This window comes from Hirundo rustica, chromosome 6, assembly GCF_015227805.2.
Source record: "Hirundo rustica isolate bHirRus1 chromosome 6, bHirRus1.pri.v3, whole genome shotgun sequence".
Classification (NCBI taxonomy): Eukaryota; Metazoa; Chordata; class Aves; order Passeriformes; family Hirundinidae; genus Hirundo; species Hirundo rustica.
Genome location: NC_053455.1, coordinates 28,930,468 through 28,952,000, shown reverse-complemented (window position 1 = coordinate 28,952,000; position 21,533 = coordinate 28,930,468). Strand labels below are relative to the sequence as shown.

Below are 21,533 nucleotides of genomic sequence, written 5' to 3'. Positions count from 1 at the left end.
ATTCCGAGTTCAAGCCTTGAGATCAAACTACTTTAATAGGAAAGTTCATGGCTGTGATGATTTAATCTAACTGTGTGATTTAATCTAACAAATGTGGCTCATCTTTGGCTTTTAGTCCATCCATACCTGACTCGAGGTCTCCATGTTAGTACTACGATTAGATCGCCTCCGAGTGACTATCACAGAAGGCTTCCGTTCACAAGGAGCTCGATCGTTTGTTTGGCCTCTCAGGAGCTTTCCGTCCTCAGACTTCTCCTTTTCAAGGCTCTGCAAGTCAATTTTTCTCACTGGCACAGACACAGGAATGATAAGAGGCACAAGGCTGCTATCCTCCCGGGCTTTTTTGGGAGCTGGTGAAGAACTGGCAAATTCCACAACACTTTTTGAAGCTGCAGTAGGTCCTGGAGCTGTTACTAGCACACTCTTCTTCTCCTCTGAATTATCCAGTTCCTGAGAAGAAAAAGAGATTCCTAAAAAGTTCTGTATTACTTACATAATAAATGAGATATCATCTTACTTTCAATATATATCAAGTTTCTTGGTACAATTTCCAAGCTGAAATGGATTTGGAAGTGTTACTGGAGGAAAAAGAATACTTCAGTGTCACTAAAATTTCACAAAATTACTTGAGGATTGCCTGTAGTCTTAACAGAGCACTTACATACATCACCCTTAAGAATTGTTTCACTACCTATGTTTTGACTTTTTTTTCCCTATGTAAATTTGTGTCCTGCTTTATAACTTTTAACAAAGGCCCTTTAGTTTTAGAAATGATCAAAGGCTGCAGGTTATTAATTTCAAATATTGGATTTCTGCTCCAAGGAAGACTGAACCATGATAATATCTTAATTAAATCTCTCTCTCTCACACACACACCCAAAAAAAAAAAAAAAACCACAAAACCCAGAGTTAGCTTTTTTTTTCTTTTTTCTTTTTCTTTTTTTTTCTTTTTTTTCCCTGACTCTGGAAAACATTAAGCCTTCAAAATAAGCCAGGTAGCCAGGTAACAAGATTGAGCACATAAAATCTACCGTATCAAGAAGATCCAGGACTACCTCCTTTCAAGACCTTTTATTAGAGTTGGGCTAAGTGTGCACAGAAAGGTTTATCCCATAACTGACCCTGCAGTTTACAAGTCTGACTGCTTCTTCACAGCGATTGCAGATGTACTCCCCTACTACACAGTGATGGAACACACAGTGGTAAAGTCACAAGTGACTTTGTCCCAGAATAAGCCTTAGGAGAAATAAATGAGGTCTGAGGACCTGCCTTCACTTCAGGTTGGTGATAGTCTCCTGTACTTTCCCATGAAACTACCAATTTTGGATTTGGAGGACATTCATCATGTTCAGCATGCTGACAGACATCCCTAAAGTGATGGGGTTCTTGTACATTTTTGTAGCCTCCCTCCACCACTTTCTGGGTACAGCAACATGTAATAACAGTGTGAGTTTGTGAACAAGCACCAATTCTGACCAATCTAAAAACCTCAGGCACTTCCTGGGTGCTACACAGAGCTTTGTAGGTCAAGAGACCTGAACTAATTTGCTGACTACAAGGAGGAAATTACGGCAGCTCAAAAGTGCCAGTCACCCAAAAGTGTCACTTTCCTCTGGCTTTATGATCAGTTAACCACGCTCCTTTCATTTTCAAAACTGGGGGCAATCAGCAAAGGACTCCTCCTCAGTGATGGGAGAGATGATCCCTCCAAGACAAAAGAAGAAGAGGGGACCCGAATAGTAGCACAGATAGAGAAAAGGCACCAGTAGGAACTTTACATAAATAACTGAGACATCCTTAAAGATGTTCTGGTCAACAGCAGAGCTCTTCTGATCACAGAAGTTCACACATACCTCACGTTTACTAAGCGGGACATGACTAATCTTGGAATTAACCCTTTTGCTTCAGATCACTAAATAGTTTCTCAGTTGTTTGATTATTCTCAGAGGTAAGCAGAAAGGAGTCTCTTACTAGGGGATGGACCTTCATTTGTACAACCTGCTAAGGGATCTTCTACCTCAGACTTCCCTGTTGCAGAATTTGGGGCAGGAGGGCTGCTGGATAACTTCAGAAGTGCAACATGTGGCACTTTCATTTGGACTCTTGCATAAACACTGAGGTATGAACGAGTCATCCTGAGTCCTCCAGGAAATCCACAGAAACCCATCAGACATTCCAATACTGTCTATCCCTCATGCTGCTTCTAAAAAACTTAGAATTCACAGAAATACCCAACTGCAGCAGCTGGAAGAACTGTTGCAAGGCCACATCTGTGATCTGACAAGAAACCAAACCTTTTAAAAGGCCTTTTAAAAACGCCTCCCCACAAAGCGCCTTCTGCCATCATTCTGCATCATCTGCATCAAGGAGAGGCAGCTTCTGCCTGCAGTCAAACCAAAGCTTGTCCATGAAGGAGGCGAGCCCAGAACTACAATTCTGCAAGCAAAACTTCTTTTTTTTTTTCTTCCATTTTGTTTGTAGCAGCTGGTGCCCTGCCCTGTGCCAGGGGAAAGCAGCTAGGTAACCAAAACCTGTCTTCCATCCAAAAAGGAATATTTAAATTCAGACACCCTTTAAGACAACCATTCAGATTTGAGAAAAGTATCCTGTACTTTTAGAAGACAACAAGTCACACTGAAACCATTAAACTAAGAGTTGAGGATTTACTGCAGCCTGCAGGCAGTAATACGCTTGCATCACCTGAAAAAAAAGGCAGCCACAGGCAGCTCTGGAGCAAAGCATCAGTTGTGACACTGCACGTAGACAGATATTACTGTCCAGATTATTTTTGCACAACGTACACATACCTTGACTGGGATGTTCAAACAATTGGTTCAAATTATGAATGTTATCTTCTTTAATCAATAATTTAACTCTATGGCCTTCTACACGCTTTTCAGATAACCTATGCAGAGAAGGCTTCTAGGTGGTTTTTAACAGAAGGACACTCATAAGAGAAGCAGACCACTGTCATTCAGCAAACAGATTTTCTTTTTCTCCTGTACACAATATCCAACACCTTAAAGATGTAAAATCCATCAGACCTCTGGTAAGAATTTTATCATCTTTCAAAACCCCATCCTGAAAGCCTGAAGAAATCTTAACATAAAGAGCTCTTCTGCTAGTGCCATTATGCTTGCATAACTGCTAAGAACAAAAGAGCATCTGTCAAAACACTTCTCTGGTCATTACATTATGAATCAGACTGCCAGCAGACGTGCCTTCAAACGGCCAATTTCTCCCTTCATCTCTCAGCGCCTTTTCCTAAATGCTCTATTTGCTTCTTCTTGACACTCTGTTAGTGATCCAAGTGCAATGTGAATTGCAAACCTTCTGCAATATAATCACACAGTGGCTGGCAAAGTATGAGCAAACACACCGTGCTACTATGCACTCCCAGTTCTTTATCAAATCTGCTGGTTCAATTGGAGTTCGAGCAAAGAGGGTTGAAGACAGCATCAACCAAGTCACTGTTTGCTTTCTGCTGTCCAAGGGATGGAGTAGCTATGGATATTCAGCTCCTTTATTAGTTTAGTTCTTTCACTCAAACAGCACAATCTTCTAAGGAAGAGATAGGAAAAAAACAGTGACAGACAGACCAGGATAAAAAAGATGATGAGAACAAAACAAGGAATATAATATCCTTCCCTTTGTTGTCTGACTGGATAGCAACTCAGGCATCAAAACTGTAAGTAAAAGTAGTTCATGTAACGTGTATTTCATCAGCCTTTGGCAACAAAAACTACTAAGGAAAAGTGTGCCTCTTAAGAAGCACTCAATAAAAGATTAGTCAAACCACAACTCTAAGAAAACGTTCAAAACCAATCCCTCCAAAAACCTCCACTCAACTCCAAAAATCCCATCACTTGTCTCCCAACAGGCTACTTAATTTTGAACTCTGTCATCTTGCCATATGGAATATATACTGTGCAGTTCAGACCCATGGGATATCAAAAGATTAGGAGTAGCGAACTACCAAATCAGTCAGCACTAAATTTCTTCCCCATTAAGTCCTGTAGGAGGCCTTCAGGCAGACAAGTCATTCTACAGCCCTCAGGTCATCCCTAGAAACAGGATGCTGCATGAGACAGGCCTTTGTCACGCCTTGTATAGGTTCTTCATGTAAGTGAAGCTTTCTTAGACTTTTAATACTTGTGAAATATTGAACATGTAAATTGCATTATGTAATTTTTAGATAGCACATTTTAGAAACACTTCAACTGCCGAAACTGAAAAACTGGCAGGTAAGCCTAAGTGCTTCTGTTTTTCACAGAAACAAAAGAGAATGTTAAATTGGTAAAAAAACCCAGGTAAACTGCTTATACTTGCCTCTCAAAATTCCTGATCACCCTGAGATCTAAGCTGAAAACTGTATTTTCACGTCATGGGCTAGAATAACGTTTGGTGTTGGTGAAAACTGTCCCTTAGTGGTTTCACTACACTATGTCTCTGTCCTCCCACATCCATGAATTACAGTAGCTGAGCTTACACGCCTCCACACCAGAGCTGCCCTTGTTGCACACTTCAAGATAGCATCCTATCCTGCCTATGTATATAACTTCCTTTCCTTTCACCCCTATTTTGTAGTCTAAAACATGCTATATTGGTTAGGTTCTATACCTTACCTTTACATTCTGAAGAGAAGCCAACTCAACAGCCTTTTGGGCCAAAGTCAGCAAATTGGCTTCTTGAGAAACACGTCGCCTCCGTCGGGTACTCTGGATTACACCACCTCTGACACTCTGAAAATCATTAGTTCTCTGAGAGTTTTCTTCAGGTGCTGCTGCCTGTTTCTCCTCATCTCTACCGTTCTGGGCTGCAGCTTGTCTGTCTGCTTCCATCTGGTACTGCTCACTATTGACCAAGACATCCTTCTGCCCCAGATCCAACCTTCTGGGGTGCAAATAGCTACTTTTACTGGGGGCCAGTGACTCAGGTGGCTGCTGTAATGGGACCTCTTGCTGATGTGTTTGCCAGTGATGCAGAAATAAATTGCCAGGTTGTTCTTCTGCCTGCTTAGAACTCAACACTTCTCCTGCAGATGTCAGCAGGCCACCTTCTTTGGAGAGTCTCCGTGACCTTCTTGGAAAGGGAATCTGGGTCTGAGGTAGCACAGTCTGTTGGTTCTGCTCTGTTAATGCCTTGAATAGCTCCTGGTTCCTCTCTGCTTGCTGAAACTGGTGTGGCATCATGTGATGCTGGGGTGCTGCAGCTGCCACATGAGGCTGTGTTATAGAACTTGTTTGCTGCAGACTGAAGGCTTGTGTGGCAGCCTGTTGCTGCTGCTGTGGATAGAAATTTTCAAAGAGTTGTAGCTGGGGAAGAGCTTGCTGTTTTTGTTGTGCACTAAATGCTGAACTGGAAGAAGTTGGGGCTTCTTGAAAGACATGCAACAACTCAGGAAGACCTTGCTTTTGGCCTTGGTGACCAAACGCAAGTTGGAAAGGCTGCAACGGTAGAGTTTGATTCTGCTGCTGCTGTTTCTGCATTTGATGAAAAGAATTCATTTGAGCTTGTTGTCTAACCAGGGCTTGCTGCTCCAGCTGAGCCTTCTGGGACATCATCTGCTGGACAGCATCTCCATATAAATCCAGCTGTGACACAAACACTCCTTTCTCTTGATTTCTTTTAAGGGCTTCTGGGTGGCCATAGAAGCTTGGGGCACCAGCATTGGAGTGGGGTCCTTTTGGGTTGCCCCCAAAAACCATGCTGTGGTTCCACATTGAAGCTGGAGACTGCCAGTGGCTGTCACCCCTCTCTGGCAACCGGTTTCCCATTAGTGAATTCTGCCATTTGACAGCTGTTACTGACTGGGGCATCATCACTGATTCTCCCCTGTCTTGATTGTAAACAGAGTTCATCAAAGCAACGTTGTTGGGCGCACTGGTTAATCCTCCTGGATGAGAAATCTCCACAGCTTGGGAGACTGGTATATTCCCTCCATGACCATAGTACTGTCCTTCCTTAAGCTGCTGCTGTGGTTCTTTTGATGGCACAGCTATGTCCTGCTCATTAAAATAGGCAACTCGTTTCCCAGTCCGTTTGCTTGAAGACTTTTGCTGAGCCTGGAGATTCATGGTTCAGTCTATTCTCCCAGCCACACACACAGTATTTATAATCCACCCATCCCTGAGGTTGGGGGAAGAAAGGCACAGCAGTCTTTCTTTTTCATTCAGCTTTAGTAATAATGGGCAGGAAAGAAGTCCAGATGAAAGTGCATTCACTTCCTTTTTCTTTGTGCGCTTCTCCCACTTCTTTTCACTCTTATACTTTGTGGTTCAGAGGTCAGTAGGGTCCACTTAGTTACAGGTCCTGAAACAGAGAAGCAACTGCAATGAATCATCAACAGCCATAACTGGCCTGCAAATGCTCATGTGATAAGCAACACTGTGTCTCTCCCATTTCCCATGGAAATGAAAACCAGGATAATAGATGGAAGAAACAACAGCTCTGACCTGCTAGAAGAACGCAAAACAAAACCACTTCGTTTTACAAAATAGATACCACACTTGCACTTGCATGATGCAACTCCCTATTGCACACAGAATTCTGACTCATCACTTAGGTTGATCCTGAAAGTTTTACTCCTAAATCACCTCTGACCTGGCCAACTACTTCCACATCTTCCTGTAGCCAGAATAATCTGGTTTTAATCTCAACTCGAAACCACAAAACAAAAACCCCTCACGGCTTGCCAAAAGGCCACATTTCCAAAAGACTTTTAAAAGAGACACGCGTACATGAAGGCTGCAGTCAAACATGCAGCAAGATGCTCACTTCAGTATTCTGAAGGAAAAGGGTCAGGCAACACCCCATCAGTCATATACACACCACCAATGATTACAGATGCTTTCCAGTCAAGAACTGTCTACCCAGCATCCAAGCCCTGGGGCCAGGCCCTGCTCAATCTGTTGCTCTCTCAGATATTTTCTTCAACAGCTGAAAGAAACTGCTCCTGCTCAGATCACACTCACTGAAAGGTAATTCAGGCAGCTGCTGCTCTAACAGCTGCTCACAGACATCAGCAAATATCTGTTAGCGCAAACCTACAAAGGTAATAGGAGAAAGCCTTTCCAGAACAGGCACTCTATGACAATTCTACCCTTCTACCCTCTTCTGCCATGAAGAAAAGCAATCCACAAACTCTAAGAGGGCTAGCTTGCAGGATTAAGCTCTAATGTGTGAACACATACACTAGTATTTCTAGTTGGATACCTAAAACCTTTTTAGATGTTTAGTTTTAAATTTAGTTATATTCTCAGATTACCACTATAACATTCTAGTGTAAATCCCTATTCCTACTCTTTCTGGTGTGCATTCTGTTCCACTTTAAATCCCACTGCCAATATATTGCAGGAAAATAACAACAAATTATTAAAGACCTATTCTTATTACATCCCTTCTGTTATATAATCAAGTTTCTCTTGAGTGGAGCAGGTAAGACTAACACACACATCCCCTCCAATGAAATCAGCAATCTATTTATCCCTCTTTCTAAAATGAAAAATAATAAGCCAAAATTACATAGCACACTGAAGTCCTGTAACCTGAGCTTCCTCAGATGTATATGGGTAGAGTGCAGGTTTTAATTCTGAGGTGGGGTTGGGAACATGACGAGGAGGAAAGGACAGAGTTTTAATTAACTTACGCAACTTCCACCTCAGAGGCCAAGCTTGGCTTCAGCGCTACTGGAACCACGGGACTGTGTTTCAGAGTGAAGTGACTCACTTCCTCAGGCTGTTACATAGCTGTTCCCCCACACTGCCTCCCCTTCACCCTGGCTACAAACCATGGACCTCTGCCACCCTGCATCATGGAGCCAGGGCATTCCTCCCTCTGCTAAGCACAACGCCTCAGTTCATTTTCCAAGACTATCACAACAGGACGAAAATAACTCCGGGAGAAATTATGGACACATGAGATGGAAAATTCTCTCTAAACTGCAACTAGTACACAAACGAAGATTTCATGAAATAAGTTTTTCCTACTTCAAAACTTCACTAGGAGAGGAAAAAACAAGTTACAGCAGGAAACTGAATCTCTGGTAGCAAAAATATAGAGGTGGATAAGCTGCTATGTGCCTCTCGGAAGCTTCAATGCTTTCTATCTTCTCTCCTCACTTTCTGCAGCACTGCAAACGTATCAGAGATAACAGCTAAGCCTCAACACCTGAGGTAATACTACTAAGAGTGGTTTCTGACAGTCTTACTTTGTGAAATCATCACAAGCTATTTTTCTTTCCAAACTAGGCAACATTTTCCTTCTACTGACGCTTTTGTATTGATCAGTCACATCATTCTGATAAAAAGAATGCCAGGTTATCTGTATATAAGAAGATATGACCACTAGATCAAGTTTTAACCTGCCAGCTTTCTGAAATTCTGCTGTAAACTTCTTATACTTTGAAGAAAAATACAACAGTAATTGTCAAAAAGACAGCATTCAACTTTCAACTTCAAAGGTCCTTGTTTTCAACCAAAGAAAGAAAGAAAGAGCCCAGTTGATGCTATTCTTAATAGTCGTGGCTGAGATTTGCAACTACCACACACAGAAAAGTACCCAGAAGACCTTTAGCAAGAGGACTCACATTAGTAAGAAAGCATTGCATTAGCACAACTTTCCACACCTACACTTGCGTGGACTTTGGTTCTGCTTTTAATATTACCAGATAAGAAGACACCAGCGTCACAAGGTCTAACTCAGACCAGTTTAGAACTGTTACAATCTGGTAAACAGATTTAAGAAAACTATTAAGATGCAAAGTAGGAAAAGGAGTAAGTTCAGAGATAACCTAAATGAGGAAAGGGAATATGCACAATTGAAGTTGTTATTCAGCACAACACCCAGGATAGTGAAAAGGACATTACCAGGGAGAAAAGAGATTTAAGGTATTCTGAACAAGACATGCTTACTGAACACCCCAGTTCCCCAGTTAGATGCAAAAATAACTACATTCTAAGAGATCACCAGGATAAAGGAGGATTTGGTGCATCCGGTGTTTGATGGTAAAAGAAAATATCACAAAATTGGCTCTTTAGAAGTTCTTTCTACATAGAAAAACCACAGGAAAGTATCTTCTATGTCATCCTAATAGTAACAGTTCACAGTTTAATCTGCAGCAATAAATATTCAAGTTGCAGCATGACTATGCTTCAGGAAAGCTCATGCTTGGCAGCTGCACTGCATGACCACTGCTGGCTCTGACTAAACAGGCTTCCCTCCCTGAGGTCGGGAGAATGAGCTCACACAATCATCATCCTAGCCAATTACCAGCTTTGGGGTTTTTTGTTTTGTTTTACTTGAATTTCAGCACAAGAATCAGCCTGCAGTAGCACAGGAGAATGGCAACACGCTTCCAGGCTTAAGTGCTTTGGAGCAGTACACCCCAGACCGACCATTCCTTACCTTTGAATAAAGCACAGAGCTAGTTCCAACACTGTAATTCCCAGAAGATACTGTGTCTTGCCTCCAAATATACTGAAGTGTTATGATATAATGATAACATACTTAGCATTGCTTTTACACTGCACAGAGAAAAAGCAGAACCTAGCATCAGTATATTCTGTTTTAATAACTCCAAGATTTGGCATGCAACATCATCAGTTATTTTCACTTTCAGGAGCTTCTGACATTCAAGAACTTCTCCTGAACTTCCTCCAGATGAATACAAATTGCACATCACCTGCTTTAATACTGCAAATATTTTCATATTTCTAAGGAATTTTTGATATTGCAAGGCTTTCTCTTCTACACCTAAAAAGAATGAGAAATTAGACAGATAGATAGATATAGATATATATACACCAAATTGGCGCATATGCAGTGTTTTCCGGAACGGAAAATACATCAGGAAAGTAACTCATGGCACCTTACTGAGAAAGTTAGAGTTACCATTCTTGGCTAAAAACTTCTCTAGTGTATCTGCACTAATGCATTAAAGAAAATCATAAACACATATAAAACACCATATGAGATACTGTTATGCAAAGAATGCTGAAGGACTTCCTGAAGTATACAACAGGACTATGGAGGAGTCTCCTCTTGCATCCAGGCTTCTGGTCTGAAATGAAGTCCTTTAAAAGGCGATATCAGAAGGGGGCAGGGCACAGACACTCAGAGCCACTCACTAGGCTGTTACCTAGTGTTACCATCAGCAGATTTTACCCAATCCAAAGCAGAATCATTTAGACATCCCTACCCAGTGCAACTGTCTTGCCACAGTTTATCATTACCCTGGAGAGCCTGCTATAAAACCTTAACTGAAGCTAAAGATCATTTTATTTAGGTAACAAATTTAAAACACTCAATGTTAACCATTTGTTGTAAAATATCTCTATCTCTCTCTAAAACTTGTTGCCTTTATAACTAGTAATTATCCGCCATTATTCCATTTCTATAAATATTCTCTTAACTAAGCACATGTATATTTGTACAGTTTCACATATCAAGTTCATGACCTCACACACAGTAGTAATCTTGAACTTTACTCTTCAGCTCACTTTTGAGGGCTCTGCTGTCCTGTGCTTTGTTTAGTCCATGGGCTACATCAGCTATATCAGGCATGATAAGCAAGTTTAAATTGTGCACATTCCTCATTCTCCTTTGAGATCATTTGCAAACATTTCTCTCTGACAGAATGCTGCAGAAATGACTCATGAAAGACTCTGATTTCTCCTCAAACTTCAGCAAAATTGCTGAGAATAATAACAAGTTGTAGTTGCAGTTGTAGACCATCTTTTATTCCACCGTCTTGGCTTTTAAATGCCTCTCTTTTAGGGTTTTACTCATGTAAAATAAAGTGTTCCTCTGTTCTAGCTAATGTACATTCTCAGCCTTAACTGCAACAATGCTGTCACTGTTCCTTACAGGAAATCTGTCAGATTAGGGTGATGACAATCATTTCTCACTAACTCCTCCTGCTGCCAGCAACTGAAATTATGGTTCTCCCCTGTAAGCAGCTCAATCACTTTCAACCATGATGATGGACAGATTCCAAGAACAATCTTACATTTAAGACAAATGCACCAAGTTAGCCCGTGTCCTTCTGAGACAGCAATCAAACCTTCCTTCTCCAATTTGCTCATTATTGTGGTCAAATCCCACATTTATGAAACACAGAAAGAATTATAATACATATTTTACTAATGAGGAAGAGAAACAGGAAGTAACTCACTTCTAAGATCACGCAACAAGCAAGGTCAAAAATTAAGCAATATATAAATATATTAGCTACCAGCTCCCCATCAAATCTGAAAGAAAACATGGGTTTAATTAAATTTACCTGTAAAAGACAGAAATTGGGTGTGCTAGTCACACATGTGCAGAAATGGAAAAAAAGTTTTCATTCCTTCACTGCAATAGGAGGTCAGAGGAGGCTCAGTAGGGTAGGTTTTGTTTCTGGCTTTTGTGGTTTGCATTTTTGAAAATGACTGGAGACTTACAGGGCATCACAAACTTGTTCCAGCTAGCAGAAATCTGCCTCGGTGAAACCACCAACACCGTTTGCAAGTCTTGAGTAAGAACAGAGAAAAGGATGAAAACATGGGTCAGTTTTTGTTTGTGAAAGATCTGCAAAGCTTATTGCTCATAGCCTATGCTCACCCTGCTGTATATGGAAACAGCTTCAATCCCTCCTTCCAAAGCCTCTCCCGGATACCCACTTTGTCACATTTTCTTCCAGACAGTTAGCTACATCAAAATTCCTGCAGATTGTTTGCAACCTCCCACTCACCACCTTCAAACACCTTGAACAGGAATGATAACAGCACAGCACAGCAAATAAACCATGTTTGTAAATTCTATACAGCAAAGCGTAGCAATCTATGTCCTGAAGAAAGCAGGGGAAAACTCAAAGCAACTACAAAACACAGAATCATGCAAGAAAGCCAAAAACATAAATACAAAGATGATGGTTTTATGTTCCTGTAATTTTATCACAAATGGTATGGCAGAATGGTACGGGATCCAGAATGTCTGTCTCTGTAGCAAAAGGTGTATTTTCCAGGAGTGTGGCACTACAGAAGAGCAATAGCTAAAGCCTAAAGCCCAAAGCGAACAAGCAAAACCAACTGAGCATCGCAGTTTAAAAGAAGCCCACTACAAAAGAATGTAATTAGATATCAATCATCTCTGGTAACACCTCCAAGTTTGAAACTAATCTAGGGAGCTTATCAGATCAGAGTCCTAGAATCAATAAATCCTATGAAATGGGGAAGGCTTACTTGTTGTGTAATACCGCATAGCAAAAAAGAAACAAACCCCAAAAAAAGGAATCCTACAGCAGGCCTGTAATAAAGACAACGAGATGAAAGGAAAGCTGCTTCACAGACAGACAACAAAAGGGAAAGCACAGCATCCAGGAAGTTTGGCAGCTTCCACTGTTTCCTGAAGGTACCTGCCTGGGGCTAGCAAACACACCTAAGTAAGTAGAATGCATGGCAGACGTTTATGATCTACCCAAATTTTCATGTGATTGGCCCATTTCTATAGCAGAGAAAGACTGAAGTGATTACTGACAACAGGGGCGCCTCTGCCCTGAGGATACTCTTAAAATTACTTTGCTGCCACTTTCACGTTCCCATTTTCAGAGGCTGGGAATTAATGAAGCTTTATTAAACCACTGTACTAACCAGAGACTCAAAAGTGAAACCCATCAGCTCTGTGAGGTGAAACATGTGAGAAAAGGGTCATATTGTGAAGGACTACGTGCCAGCAAGATGAGGTTGCTCGTATTGCACCACTGGATACCACAAAGTACTGCTCCAATCTAAACCATTCCTGACATTCAGCACCACCAGAGGTTAACTACCCACAGCAAGCAAAATAACATAAAATGTAGAACTACCATACTGTCTGGGAAAAAACTACATACCCAAATGGAAATACATGAATTACACTTCACAAAGCAATCAATCCAAGAAGGACCAATTCTACTTCAAGAAAATATTTTGATTTATGGTAAAGAAGGTAATAAAGGTGAGAGAGTGAAAATTAAAACCTTTAAACATTATTTAATTAGGTACATCTCTGTTCCAATGGTCTTCAAGTTCACCAAAGCGTGCATTCTGATTCTCTTTGGACCTACTATTTATGTCCATGGTTTTATTTATCCCCATCACCACAGATTTTCCACACTCAACCTAAACACACAGATCCATCCTAGTATGGAGGATGTTACAGAGAAGGAATTTGGTGTTTTGAATTACAGGGTCTGAAGCATCATAGATGCACCTCAAAGGGAAGTTTTCAGGTAAGAGTTCTATGAAAAGTCTTATACTGTCGATAAACACTTTAAAAAACCCAATTTTGGGCGGTTGTCTTCCTCAGTTCAAGCTGTAAACTTGGTTACAGGTACTGGAGGCTTCCTTTTCAAAACACATCTAGGATTTTCCACAAAAATTTGTTCTAATGGACGAGGAAGAAACAAAAAAGTTGCTACAAAGAAAATGCCCATCAAGTGCTGATTAGTCTTATCATGATAACAAACAAACCAGACAAAACCTGGCTTACACAAACAGCTCCACCACAAGAAAATCAGGATGGATGAGGAAGAAAAACTACTAAAAGACAGACTAAAGTTTTAAAACTTAGCAGACAATTAAACAGACAACAAAAGGGGGAAAAAAAGTCAAAACCTGATTTTTTTAGAGGAACTGACAATGTTGTGTCACCCAGCTACTGAAAAGCTATGTAAGATCTTCATTTATTTTCAAGCAAAACTTTGACTGCTATTTCCAAAATAATCGAAATTTCATGCAAACCTCATCACATGAAAACAAATTATTAATGATTTGCACCAGGTTAGTCTTTTGTCTTGCACTGCCAGAGAGGTAGCTCCACAACCCAGACTCTCGTAAACACACAGGAAAGCCCATATTTAAATGGCTTTGCAATACAGACTGAGCTTAGCATTTAATAAAATAGGTACATGGTGCATTTCTTATATTGGTTAATGTTTATAAACTGTACTGAAGTTAGGAATATTTGTTATTATAATCTGTTATCATGATATAAACACTGAACTGAAGAGGCTTGGGCAGTCTTAGCAGAATGAGCTCAGTAATTACAGAGTGAGTATGAGTTGCTGCTTTCGGGCTTTGTAAAGTTACGTGAACATAATTCTTTCCCACTGGAAATGGGTTAACAGTTCAAATAATAAGCCCTTAGACAGTTATTTTAAGCTTTTTTGTTTGGATCTGACTGGGAAGGCAGTTGCTAGCAACAAAGAGACCAACATGCAGTAATCACAGCAGGCTCCAAAGTCAGAGTGGCAAAGAGCAGGCCAAAAGCTTTTTCCTGCCCTCGCATTCACATACCTGACAGGACCACAACACATCCTTCACTCCAAATGCCTTCCTGCCTCAAACACACCAGCTGCAGAATTGCATGGACACCCCAGAGACAGACCAAATCTCTCTGCACTTTAGCCCCGAGAACACATCTGAATGCACTGAGCAGCCACAGGAAAGACTGCTACAGGTTCAATTGTTCCCATCTCAACCTCTTCAGCATGTCAGCGAAAAACCAGGCTTGCACAGACATCCAGCATATGGAACAATGAAGTCTGAGTGTTTTATAGATTCCTTTGAGGCTTTGCAAGAGGTAATGGGCTACAAATAAGGGAAGAGAATGGTGAAAGTTTCTTAGAGTCAGTGATACTTTCCATTCCTGGAGGGTTCTTCATGAGAAATATAAATGTACTCAATACCTCAGCCTGAGCCCTCAGCAGAGACATTCTTAAGACCGTCAAGGAGGCATCATCACTCACCCAAGTCTGGCTGGACAATAGCTGAGACTGCATGCACAGGCAGAACCCCAGCTTCCAGCTCCGCTACAGACAGGTATCTTAAGCAAGCACTTCAAATTGTTTCATAAAATGAGAATAATATTTGGAACCAAATACTTTGATATCAATGGAGTATTCTGAGGTCATAAAAGCTGTATTATGTTTAACAATAGCTACTAACAGTCGAGATGGGTAGTCTTCCACAAAGGGCTTAGAAGTCTAACTTCAGACAAGACGCACTCAGGGTAGTGATAACCAAAGAAGAGGGAGTAAGACAAAAAGTGAAGGGAAAAGGTCACACAGTAACATAGTTGTTCTTTTGTCACATGCCTGCCTCTATCTCACTTGACCCAGAAACATCTTTGTTTATCAGCAGTTATCTAAGCTGAAGCAGCGCTGACCTTGGTTTGCCCACATCCACACACTTGTAGGAAATAGATGACAGTACTGACTGAGCACAGCCTTTAACAGACTGAAAGGGCTTCAGTGAAAATTTCTAAAATTATGTCTTTTAAGAATTCCTGCAATCACTGTTGACTATAAAAGGGTCTCTTTACTGTGTTGGTCTGCTACAAAGTACAGTAAGCTCTTGGCCATGACTGGGGCTATCAGGCATTACAACAATGCAGCTAAGCAAATGCACACTAGTACTGGGAGTAGGAACACTGAAAGACATGGGCAAGCAGGATCATCACACAGGAAAAAAACCAAGGTTTTAAGATTCTAGGGGCTAAAAGAGCACTCTGATTTCTTAACCTTTAATTAAAAAATCAAAGCACTCTCCAGCTCTCTGGATTCAGAGTTCCCTGCCAGTTAAGTGACAGACACCTGCCCAATCTCCTCCTTTTAGCCACAGGGATTCAGTGGAGGAAGGAAAGAGCAGATGGCTGGCACCAATACTGGATCAAATACAAAGAGCTTCCATTTCTGTAGTGGCTTATTTGTATCCTTAGTAGCATTATAAAGCACTTCCAGTAAGGGGCATAAGTGACATCAGCCTCATACGGACTCAGAGCAAAGTCAGAATTTTCCTGAAGATTGAGCTCAACAAGCCTACCTGAAACCAAACAAGCCACTCATTCTGTACTTTATAACTAGAAAGAAGCCATTCAATAACAACATGAGTTAAAGTGCTCTCTATTAAGAACCCTTACAAAGATATTTTAAACTGAGCAAAAGGCTCAGTTGTTAGTAAAACAGTTAAGATCACAATGATTAAGTTCAATATAATGGGAAAAACTAAAGTTTATGCATTAATCCACCTGCAGATGGAATTCTATGACTGTTAACCAGATAAGAAGTATCCTGCACTTGCACACCTTACTCTGCGAGTCCTGAATATAAATACATTTTAACTGAAGTCATAACATTTTGGTTCAATAATCCCACATTACACTTTGAACCGCTGTATTTGCTAAAGACACAGACTATGTAATTGCTATTAACAGTAATAATAAGTCCTTGCAAATTGTGGGGAAAAAAAACCCAGTACATACATAATTGAAGGATCAGAAACCTACTAGAAAAGCTGGTAAATCATCTGCACTAAACACTTGACCATCTACAAAAGAAATCACTAAGCATGAAGGTAAAAATAAATTCCCTTACATTATATAGTTTTCACTTTGGAATGAAGGGCTAATGAACTAATCATGTCTTCAGGTATATGGATTCCATTAATCTGATTGTCTCACACCAAAGAAATTCTGAGACTGATACTCCTCTACAGTCCATTATCTCATCTATTTGTAGGCCAGCCTGGATGGGGCTCTGAGCAACCCGGTCTAGATCAAGGTGTCCCAGCCCTTGCCAGGGGGGTGGAATGAGATGATCTTTAAGGTTCCTTCCAAAGCAAACCATTCTGATTCTGTGATAATGGATTCTAAAGGATTTTTTCACAGCAGGTAGATAGCACTCTCTTATCTCAAGTGGGTTAATTCAAGTAATCCAGCTTAGGTCTCACAGAGTCTGACTACTATTTTCAACCAATCTCCAAACAATAAGAATGAACATCCAAACTCTCCTCAGCAGCCCGGCATTTGTTACACAGTCCTTCCCCATTTGGAAAAAATCTATGAATCCACCAAGGCAGAAAAACATTCTACCACTTCTTATACCACAGACAAAACTCTCCTAGGGAAAGTAGTTGAAGGAACTTGTCCACAAACAAACATCATGTTATTGGAATAGTCACCATTTACGTAACAGTTGGCTGCAGTTCAGGCAATATATTAACACCAATTCATTCAACTTCACAATATGTGTCACGCGCAACATTCTGTATTTCTAACAGGTACACAAAGAGAGACAAAGCAGCCTGTTTTGCACTAAAAAGCAAAAAGGTAGCCAAGATGATGTTATTCTTCTGTATTTCCTTTATCTCAGTTTTGTCCACAGACTGCATTTGCAAGATATCTGGTAAAGCATCTTCATTTTGAGCTGTTTCACCAAATTCAGAAACTTATAGAGAGCACTACTTTCTAAGTACGCCATAGAACTCCCCCCACCCCGAAGTAAATTTTAAGGCAATTTGTATAAAAGTCAGAAAGTCTTCTACAGCACATGAAATTTCACCTGTAGACATTAAAGGCTCTAACATTAACATATACATGCCAGTGTCATAGTAGAGATCTCTGATACTCCACAGTGTTCTATACTGCCTTTGCACGCTCCAAAAGCTCTGCCTGGAACTGCAGCCTAAGGGGAAAGGCTCCTCCACTTGCATGATCTGTGCTAGTTAGAGTTCCTTTTTTATAAGAAAATGACAACACTAGCCAGGTGTACGACTCTTACTGTCCATGGCTTCATTTCCTGCATTAATAGTACAGAAACTGAATTACAGCAATTTCTATTTTACATGGTTGCATGGTCTCATAATCACAGTATAACAGTAGTAAAGAATGCATAAAGAGTATATTCTTTATGCACTTATTCTGCCGATGTCTCTTTAAGGGACTGAAGCATTATTCCCTTTTTATTGAAGACAGTGAAGTCCGGGAGAGGGAGATTTTAAAATTAATTGCCTGAAGAGGTCTATGACAGTAGAGATAATCTAACTCAGTCTTAGGTTAGTACCTACCCTTTCAATCATATTTAGTTTCTTACTCAGTTTGAAATCCCATCCTAAGATTGGCCAAAGTGCACACAAAACTCCTCCAAAACATTTCTCCCTATTTCAGGCTGCCCACAAGACTGTATGCCATGCATAATAATAAACTCAAGATAAGTATACAGTACTCAATGCATGTTTATTGTGGATCTAAAAATATCATACTAGCTTTTACTAGAGTTGTCATCTGTGAGACTTATGTGCCCATACACTAGCGTTGGCTGTGGTGTCCAGGGGACACGGAATAATTCAGGATACTAGGCAGACCTAGTCAGGTGCAATCATGACACTGTTACTAATTTTGCCTAGGAATTAAATAACAATGCTGAAAAATCTCACCCAATTCCTTCCTGCATGCAATTACAAAATCATATGAAGAAAAAAGGGAAGGTATTTATTTATACCTAATAGTCCATTAATGTCCATACAAGCTTTCATCTGTTTACATCACTTATGAGCACCATAAACATAAAAACACCATTTGAAATCAGAGAATTAAAACAGGGGGCTCTAAAATCCTGTAAGAGTGCTTTTAGCAAATACCATGACATGTATGACATGTGTCTCTTCCCATCTTTGCAACCACCTTCCCAACCACCACTCCAGGGGAAAAGAATTCTTGTTCTTTTCCCACAACTGCAACATCTGAGATGCCACAAATAAGAAACAGCCTTCAGGCCCTCAAGGAACAGACACATTGGAACTGCATGTGTTCAGAGCTCATTCGTGCAGGGACAAGCTTCCACATCTTCCACTCCTTGAACCCTCTGACTGAATGTTCTGTTTCACCTGGACAAGTTCAGAGCAACCTGTGCTGATTTTTAACGGGACAGCACACACCACAGCAGCTGGACTACAAGAACAAGGGTTCTTTCAGCAGACTGTGCAATGGGCTCTGCCACAGCTCCCACTGCCCCTTTGGAGGGCCCCAGAAGTCAGGGAGCACCATGGTCTGTGGCTACCGTTTTGACCTGCAGCAGCAAATGTCAGATTTTTGTCACTGAAGGGGTGAGAGGGGGAAGGGAGGGTCAGAACCACCACACAATTGTTTGTGAAATATAGCCAGATTTCACACACACACACACACACACACACACACACACACACAAAAAAAAAAAAAAAAAAAAAAAAAAAAAAAAAAAAAAAAAAAATTAGGGCCCAGAGTTTTTTAAATGCAAACAGTAGGGATGAAATTAGCAGCCTCATTTTCCCCTTTACATAAAAAAATATATGTACTTATCGCAGCTATTTACAGGAAGGAAAAACAAACAAAAAACAGCAACAGAATCAAGCCTTGAGAGCTATGCATGAGGAATGTTGTCACAGAATTACTTCAAAAGAAAGGACAAATACTTAATTTGCACGTAATTGATGATATTCCCCTACTTTAAATCGTTAAGTCGATGCTCTTCCTAAGTCTCACAACACTCGTATTTGTGGTTTGGTTCTCTATCTTACTGAAAATCTTGACCATTGCACAAAAGTTTCCCTTGCGGACAAAACCTGACAAATCAGAGTCACAAAAGTACTGTCAGAGCCACAAAAATGAACAAAAAAGCAGAAGGAAATTCACACTCATTGCTATCCGCACATAGGAAAAAGTTTAGCTAAAAGAATGGCATATACACATACATAGCTCCTGCAGGTAGCAGGCTAAGTCTGTATTACTGCAGACATTTCCAAACTCAGGGTCTCTGCTTTAGCAAGGTTTCCACACTCTTCTGCTGTCATCAGCTCACCTTCTGCAAGACCTGTGACCCTGGTGTTGGCATAAAGCTTCACAGTAGCATCAGCGCAGTGACAGGGACTCCCCGAGCAGCACTTTCAGAGGCCCAGGGCTGAAGAACTCACACTTTCAATTTCAGACTGAGGTCACGCACTACGGTTGGCTTCCATTCCTGTTGCAACACGCCAGAAGCTAACAAGTGAGAAAAGGGTGAGATGACAAAACACCCAGCAGAAAAAAGACAATCTTCTCATACCACAAGTGTATCAGTCCCTCCATATGCCTTCCTCTTGCTCCTACATTTCCAACAGATTTTGTCCATTTTCTAGAATATGATGCCTTCCAGTTAAGCATACTTAGTTCCAGAAAGACATCATGGCTGTTCAAACTGTTCCAAAAGACATGAACTACCCATCCAATTAAGCCACAATATTAACTTCTTAGTGTGTCACCGTTTTTATTATTACTTTAAAGGTAGCTTTTTATAACTGGTAATTCCTTTAATGTAATTTTACTTATACCTTACCTGGTAATAATAAGATAGATTTGGACATATAAAAAGCTACATCTAATAAAAGAAACTTGTTTATCATTTTTGTTATAGTTCTCAGCTCCCTTCCTTGAAGACATAAAAGGTTTTCTAAAACATTTTGCTTGTTAACTTATTTATTTTTTTTAATTTTATGCACAGATATTTGCATTGTAAAGAGAAATTAGCACTTTTTTTCTTATATATGGAGAGAATGTTGTGTGCCAATTTTCTCAGTATCACTGGGAAAACTGCTTATAGTTTCAAATATTGCAAATTGTTAAAAATAATTTGAAAATTTTCATACATGAAGCTCCCCTTAGCATTCAGTAGACATTGGATTTAAAAGTTCAGATTTTTAAAAGCAGCAGCTGGAAAAAGCCCACCTGTCAGTTCCTCAGCTCCCAGTATCATTGCACTAGCTCTCTAGTCAACTTCTGAAATAAGTATATCTGCAGCTCCAATGTTAAAAAGGGAAACTGCCTTCCACATTCCGATTTTTTTAGCTTTTTATGCCTTAAGTAGGTAAAATGACACTTCTGGTGGTCTTTGAAAAAATGGTTTAAAATAAAGTCCATAGCAATAAATATACTTTGCTTGCCTAGCAGCATCAGTAAAAATATCCTCAGCTCAACATGGGCACATTTTTTTCCTGTTCCTTGTGGAGAACTAACTCTTCAGTAACAAAATCCAAGCGCTGTGTGTCTCTTCTAATAATCTGTGTACTTGGAACAGTCTCTACTACTAGACTGACTTAGCCGTTAAACTATACTAGCCTAGGAGTATTTTCCACCATCATTCTGGGAAGAAAGGAGGGGAGATAAGTATACTTATAAATGGTTAACACTGATCCCTCTTCCTCCAAGTAAATAGCACACACAGACACACAAAAGGCAAGGAAAACAATTGACCTTCCAAGTCCTGAATTTTGGCTTCAATTCCATAAAGTAGCTTCACGCACGAAATCGACATGTGGAAGGAATAATCCGCGGTGACCAGCTTTGCTGAGGCTTGTGGAAAACTGGCCCGTGCAGCACAGCAAGCTCTTGCCAGAGATCTGCTGCCGCACAGACCTCAGCGAACGTGCACCACAAAAGCAGCACCATGTCCTTCCCAGGCATTCTGGAAAACCTCAGTGTTTAAAAGCAATCACTGACCACCTCTTCCCTCCCACACTAAAGTTTAACAACACCCCTCCTCCCCCCCTCCTTTTTTTTTTTTTCCTTTCCCCAAGAAAAAAATCCAGACATACAATTACAATATGCACTAACTCAAAGTCATGTTTTACTCTTTAAGGCATGCAACTTCATCACATGGCCCCAAGGCCTCCTCTGGATTACTGGCACCATGTCTGTCAGGAGATGCCATCAATTTATTTTAAGAA

At 40.5% G+C, this 21,533-nt stretch overlaps 1 protein-coding gene across 5 annotated transcripts in view; it reads right to left on the bottom strand.

Annotated features, from left to right (window-relative positions):
• Positions 1 to 21,533, bottom strand: part of MIDEAS (mitotic deacetylase associated SANT domain protein) — a 53,762-nt gene that overhangs the window by 18,317 nt on the left and 13,912 nt on the right. For 3 of the 5 annotated variants that reach the window (XM_040067149.2, XM_040067151.2, XM_040067152.2), the window contains exons 2-3: positions 4,626 to 6,312; positions 127 to 450 (exon numbers count right to left, since the gene is read on the bottom strand). In XM_040067149.2, the coding sequence (XP_039923083.1) occupies positions 127 to 450; positions 4,626 to 6,077 (1,776 nt within the window). In that variant the 5' untranslated portion in view covers positions 6,078 to 6,312. Of the gene's footprint in view, positions 1 to 126; positions 451 to 4,625; positions 6,313 to 11,281; positions 11,417 to 19,633; positions 19,773 to 21,533 lie in introns of those variants that run through there. The other 2 variants (XM_040067150.2, XM_040067153.2) reach the window with 2 other exon arrangements.